This window comes from Pygoscelis adeliae, unplaced genomic scaffold (assembly GCF_000699105.1).
Source record: "Pygoscelis adeliae isolate BGI_AS28 unplaced genomic scaffold, ASM69910v1 Scaffold62, whole genome shotgun sequence".
In the NCBI taxonomy this organism is placed as follows: domain Eukaryota; kingdom Metazoa; phylum Chordata; class Aves; order Sphenisciformes; family Spheniscidae; genus Pygoscelis; species Pygoscelis adeliae.
The window spans coordinates 4,062,498-4,069,379 of NW_008824401.1; the positions used below are offsets into that span (position 1 = coordinate 4,062,498).

Genomic DNA, 6,882 nt, shown 5'->3' on the forward strand with positions numbered 1-6,882 from the left:
CTAATGGAGACTTGACTCTGCCTTCATTTCTTTGCCATGGTCTCAGCTCCATCAGTGACTTACTTTTCATCCCCCTGTGCATATATTGCTAAGTGAATCAACATTTGTGAGCGATGGAAAGTCTTTGCAGTTTTATTTTCTGCACATTTTCACTTCATTGCTAAGGAACTGTTCAGATGCATAATTGGAAGCAAATTCAATTGAACAGCAAGAGTGGAAATTGCTAGCAGATAAGCATTGTTTAAAATACTACTGAGCATGAAACAGATTTTTCAGTCTAAGAGAAATGCAGTGTCCGATAGGAATACACTTGGTCAGACAGGAGCAGTCTCTTGCATCTTACCGGTTGTGTCATAACTCCCAACAGCTGCTTTTGTCTTCCTCAACCATTTTCAGGCTTAGGCATTGGGTCTCAAAAAGAAGAGAAAGGACAAAGAAGGGTCTCGTGAGTGAGGAAGGATCACATCTTTGAGTCCTTCTCGTTTATTCAAATTTCATGGAAGTTTGCCTGAGTAAGGACATAGGGTTTTTCTCATGGCTTGCAATGTTAAGTTTCATTCAGAAGTTGTAGTATGTCAGAGTATGAAATGTCAGAGTATGAAAACATATTGTGGACTATTTTGCATCCATCTGTAGCTACCTGAAATACCATCATTTTCCCCAACTCTGCTAGATACTATGTTTGCCATGCACATATGAACAGCAAATAACGTGGGAAGCTAACTGGTTTCACAGCTTTTGGAATCCCAGTTAGTGGAAGTTGATGAGCGATTGTAATGTTAAAGGAGGGGGGTTTTGCTATGTCAGAGCTGTTTTATTGTGAGCTGACTTTGTGCTGCTGCCTGTGCTTGACTAAACTTGACTGAAAAAACAACAATATCTTTCACCTAATAATCCTGCTAATCTTTCAGGTCTAATTTATGAGTTAGAAACAGTTGTTTTTAACCAAGGGGTGTGCATTGCTGGGAAAATTTTAGTAGATGTGGTCAACCGTGGTATTACCACACAACTGCAACTTTTGTTAGGAGAATTTTTAATAAAATTACTCGTTCTCTAGATTTCAAATGCCCTTTCTCTTACAGAACTTCCAGAAAGTGGTAATGCACTTAGAAGTGATTAATTCATGCAACTGAAATTATAAATTTGTAAGTTTCCGGTAGATTAGAAAAGCTGCTTTTCTGACATCTGATTACATCTTAAATTCAAATATGGAACTGTTTTGTAAGTAAATCAGTACCAGGGCGGCTTCACATTGGTTCGATATCACACGAACTTTCCCCACCCCTCCCTGCCAGGAGGAGGCTTCAGCTCATTTTGTTTGGTTAAAGACACAGTGACACTTTAGAGCTTGCAACTGCTCTAACACTAACCCTATGGATCAAAGAAACAATAAACTTCATAGAATGCTTTCAATGACAGCTCAGGATTGCAAGATCCTGAGGAGAAAATCAGGCAGGAGCTTACACTGTTGGTATCTGTATGGAAGAGATACTATCTTCAGTGGGAGTACTTCTGGTTTACACTCTTGTTAGACTCTTGGAATATGGGCTATGTTCATTTTAAGTATTGGCTTTTTATTAGCAGTCAAAGAATAGGAGAGACGTAGAAGATTTAAAGGACTTCTTGAGTGTCTCAAAATCAGCTCAGCTAAAAAATGACTTTGCCAAGAAGTTACGATGTGTGAAAATCTGTGTGACACATTTCTGTAAATTTGGGGATGGGGGGAGGAAAGGTAAACATACACCTCAAACGCATTGATTCAGCTTGAAGAGTATAGCTACACAGCACAGGGCAGGGCACAGACCTCTGTGTATGCCAGTTTCAGTCCCAGCGTCATCTAGATGCGGCTCCACAGAACTGCAGTCTGCCATGTAGATATCCTGTAAGAGATTCTAGTCTCTTTAATTCACTGCGGTGTTAGTTTATGGTATCCAGTGGTTTGAGGTCTTACGATGAACTTTTATCCAATTTTTATAGAGTTGGTAACACAGTGGTACACAAGTTTCTATTTACATAATGTTCAGTACCTGATGTTGAAGCTTTACAACTGTCAGTGTGTAAAATGCACCTAAGCGTTTAAGAAAAACGTTTTAAATTCATGGATGCTAAGGCAAAATGTGCCCCCTTTTTTTTTTTCCCCTAGTAAAACGTATAAGTCATTTCCTCTTTTGTCTTGTGCTTCATTTCTGTGTCATTGTATCTGTTACTGTCAACACACTGTTACTTAAGTGCTACCCCTTTGTATACATTTTCTCTTACGAAGTTTAACTCAATACATTAAATAGGTAGGTCTCTGAACAGCACTTGGGTCATTCAGTTCTTCCGTTAGTTATGCTTTTAACAACTTCAAAGTTACACTTTAGAGGGTATTTTAAAATGCTCTTTAAAGGCCTTTTCTTCTGTCTTTGGCATTCACTTGTAACTACATTGAAGAGTGCAAAAATCAAACATTTGCTGAGAAACACAAAACTACAGCCTTGCTGGCTCGGACTGCAAACCAGCGCTGCAGTACTCATATAGAACGGCTGCTGTCTAAGCCGCCCTGCAGTACTTCTGTATAGAAATGTTTTATTTGTTTCTGAATGATGTTCTGTTTTGCTCCTGTGTGTTCACACAGCTCTGTTCAGTGCTGTATTCTTGTGGGCTCGCTGGAAGAGTCACAAAGGTCTGAGCGGAGGAGCTTGCCACGTATCTGTGCATTGTGAGGATCTGGAGGACATCAGAGAAAATATCCTCAACTACAATGAAGAAGGGGGTGGGGAACAAGACCAAGTAAGGATCGTTGTATTACATTAAATTAAGAGGGGACTTCTGGCTCGCCATGCTAACAAAAATGTGGTTTTGGCTTTTCCTTTATAACTGAGGACCTCAGCCTTTGTTCTGCTGATTCATTACTGCAATTGGTAGATGAATTATTTGCAAGGTTATGTACACAAGGGTGCATGTTTCTTAAGCGGAGAGAAGTGCCTATCAATTTTTAATTTGTCTTAAAGCAAGTGATCCTATGTGCATATTTAAAAATGCTTGTAGAGCAAGTTTAGCAGTAAAGAACTAACAGCGGATGGTTTTGGTTTCGTGGCTCGGGAGACGCTGAATTCTCGGTGGTAATTACTGCCGTAGCACCGAGGGCTTGAAAGAGCCTGACATCAGCTGTTTGTTATGGACAGTCTCTTTCTGGAGCCTGTTCGTAACTGCAGTTACTCAGACTTGACTTGTTAAGAAACAACATTTGTTCCTCTTAAGCCCTAAAGCACATGGTGGTTGTGGAAGAACCTTTCTGCATTTTTCTGTTTTGGAGAGAGAGATGCTAGTGAACACAAGCATGTTTGTATTTACAGTAGACCAGATTATACCCAAAACAGATAATATTAACATTTCTGCTAGCTGTTCGAAGGATTTCTACATGTCAGTTTAAGCCAGAACTTTGAAAGAAAACTACAGATCTTATAGACGAGTAATTTAAATAGATTATTTGCTGACCCACAGACATTTGCTATGTTTACAAAAGGTAAGGAGCTTCATTGCTGCCTTTTGAAACTGTTCATTTCATGGATTCAAAAGGTGGTGTGACTCGGCAGAGGTAATAATAGTCACAGCACCAATGTGATGGATCAAAAAAAGCCAGTGATTTAAAAAAAAATATTAAATGTCACCTGTCCCAAAATTCCGAATATCTTCCAGAATTGTTAGTTATAAAATACAGAGAGTGTTTTACAAGGCCACCTGAGAAAGTATTCTTACTTGTAGAGTATTCTTAATTTCCTGATGAATTAGTGTGAACATAATAAATACAGGGACATTTTCCATGTTATACCATAGACAGCTATATGCATAAATCCCGTTTTCCTTAATAAGATTAACTTCCTCTGCAATACTTTGCAATTTTACACCCAGAATGTCTATAGATTGGGGAAATCCAGAGTTACTGTATGACATGTTTACTTCTGGAGAGTTCTTAAAACGCACTCCTTACTTTAAGCACTGGAAGTAAATTAGTGACTTGACGATCTTCATCTGAGGCTATTACTCTGTCTTGAAGAAATGCTGCTTGGAATGAAGCCTCTAGGGGTTCTCTATACTGTTCCTAAATTATTCAAATTTTACCGTTGCTGGGATTGCAGCTAAAACTTTCCAGTATCCTTTTTAGTACCTAATTGTTTGCCTAGATCTAAAGAACCCAAAATACCCAGAATTACAGTACCTTAATTGTATTGTAATGTTACCTTAACAAAAGGATCACGAGGGCGCTTGGACAAGAGTTTTGTCCTTGTAATGTTAGCGGAGGGTAGGACTATGGGGACAAGAGGCTGTCTTACGAAGGAGTTTCTCCACCTGAAATAAAACTATTCCTCAGAGAAATTAGGAGTTCATAAAAATTGTAGTAGGTTAGTGCACTGTTGAGTATATACTTAACACAACTAAACACCGAACGTTGTTAAAAGCCAGCTTTGAAGCTAGAGGCAAGGATCGCCTTGGGTTTGTAGGCTGCCAACTAAGAATGGTATATATCAGAAGAAATGTGTCATTTTAATGAACTGCTAATAGCAGTGAAGGATGATTTTAATATCACCAGGTTCACTGAAGGGATGTTCCTTAAATCTGTGTTTGGACAAACTCCCATTTAAGTTTCGTACGACTAAAAGTTGCCATGTTTTATTGGTTATACTGGTAGCCGTGCTGTTATGAAATGCTCGTAGTCGGATCATACTGTAGCTTACGCTTACTTAGAACATGCCTAAGATAGGCATCTGCGCTGTAGGTGTGACGTTGTTCATCACTAACAGTATTTAGTCTCTGGATGAATGGAAATAAGCAGCTATTCTATGTTACAGTCCTGTCCCAAACCCTAGTCTTGCCACTCAACGTGGCTGCTTGATTGCAGGTGGGTTTGTTGGTTTTTTTTGAAGCAGTTCTCTGTCTCCGATTGAAATTCAGCAAAGGCTCACCAAGATTACCTAGGATGATCTCGTATGAAATGGTTATGCGCAATTCAGCATGCGAGAGAATAAATGTCATCTTTTGGAATGTGCTGATTTGACAGCTCTGTCATCGGTGGCTACTATTCAGATGAAGAGCATGAGCAATACAAATAATTACTTGCTTGCCGTAATGAGTTCTGTCTCACACAGCCTGTCAACATTCTTCTTTTGCCTGTAAATAAGTCCAGAGGCAGAACCTTTGGATTGTAGGAAGGTGAAGGATGCTGTAGGACAACGCTTCTTTTCTTTCTTTCAGCTGGCATAAAGATTCTGATCAGTTAATGCAATTAACATGTATGGTACTGGAAGCTTGAGTGACGGAAGTTGCACTTCAGGAACTGCGGCACAATTACCAGACAGCATTAACTGCTGCTTCGCTAGACGGGAAACTTTTTTTTTTTTTTGGTAATAGGTAGTTACTTGGCTTTTACAATCATGCCACTTCATATAACATAACGAGCAGTTTTTCCACAGATTGATAAAATTTTAAGAGATCACTGCAGATGTTTGAACTGCTAAAAGAAAGATTTCTTTTTACATGCTATTTGTGAAGATCCTTCCTCACCTTCGTTGCCAGGCTCGGTATCAGTGTTCAATGATGGAAAAAATATTCAGATCTGAATTTCAGAACAAAAATTGGGGCATTTCTGTCATTTTTATTTAGCTTCTAATATGAAATTAGACTTGATTTTGGACCTCACCTGCGCAGGCTGCACAGGTGTTCCTCATGCTTTCTCATCTGCTTGGCAGGTTTTGGCTTTCTCAGGTGCGTTGTAGGTGGCAGAGTTGGTTGAACAAGCTAATCCTTCAAGTGTTCACACCAAAGGGACTGCCTCGGGATTGTTCCTTCTTTATTTCCACTAGAACATGAAATTTTGGGACCTATAGAGAGTATTAATTTAACGTGAACGGTTTCTCACTCCAGGATGCATACAACATGGCAGAACTGCAGGTGTCTATTCAAACCAGCCCAGCCTATTCCCTCTACAGGAAGAGAGAACAACCAGCAAAACCGCACAGTTTCTTTAGCGATGCGTCCCCGAGCGTGCCGGAGCAGACCGCAACATCAGCGACTGCAGAAGCCTCTTTTACGAGCGGAGACTTTGGTCAGTACTTGTCAGGCGTTGTCAGAGATGCTGACCGTCATCCCCGGGCTGCGCCCCACGACTCACTGCAGGTGTTCTGCACCGAAGGGGAAGGCTCGGTTGCTGGCAGCCTGAGTTCCCTGAGCTCCTCTGAACCGGATGAGGGTGTAGCGTTCGATGACATTAAAGAGTGGGGACCGAAGTTTGAGAAACTGAGTGAACTGTACTCACACGCAGATGCAGAAGACGTGTAGATTAGAGTCTACTATTTTCAACGTTTTGGAAGCAGGGGTGGAGGACGGTTTTTCATGCTCTTGCTATGTACTATCCCCCTCCCCCCCCCTTTTTTTTCCTGTTATGAGAGGCGGTCAAATTCCCACTGATGAGCCACAACTTGCATCTAACTGAAAAATTTAGTAGTAGAAGCTAATCTTGGGCCATTCTAGATATCTATGTTTGGGAATACAAACTTACTGGAAAGAGCAAATGGAGAACTTGGGGTACTTTGTCATTCACATACAGTGTTTAAGGAAGAAACAGATTTTTTTGTCACTAAAGGTAATAAAGGACTCTTTGAGAGATCCTGTGTACATAAGCTAAGACGGTGCTCGAAGCATGAAGAAAGCATGCTGTGTGTACTGTTTTCAGTAGGAGCTTTAGCAGTCATTTGAAGAAAAAAAGCATGTTGTCTTTTTCTTGTGGAAATAAAGCCCGTGTTCTACACTACCCCTCTCCTTTCCCTGACTGAGGCTCAGTTACAGCACCTGCTCCCTGAACGTGGTGCAGATGAGAGTCCATGGATGCAGGTCAAGGAATGA

The 6,882-nt window shown here is 40.5% G+C and overlaps 1 protein-coding gene across 1 annotated transcript in view; it reads left to right on the forward strand.

Moving 5' to 3' along the window:
* LOC103913785 (neural-cadherin-like) overlaps nucleotides 1-6,318 on the forward strand; it is a 50,643-nt gene extending 44,325 nt beyond the window's left edge. The window contains exons 26-27 of the mRNA XM_009320331.1: nucleotides 2,716-2,772; nucleotides 5,905-6,318. Coding sequence (XP_009318606.1) covers nucleotides 2,716-2,772; nucleotides 5,905-6,318 — 471 coding nt within the window. The remainder of the gene's footprint in view (nucleotides 1-2,715; nucleotides 2,773-5,904) is intronic.
* Nucleotides 6,319-6,882: the final 564 nt, after the last annotated feature.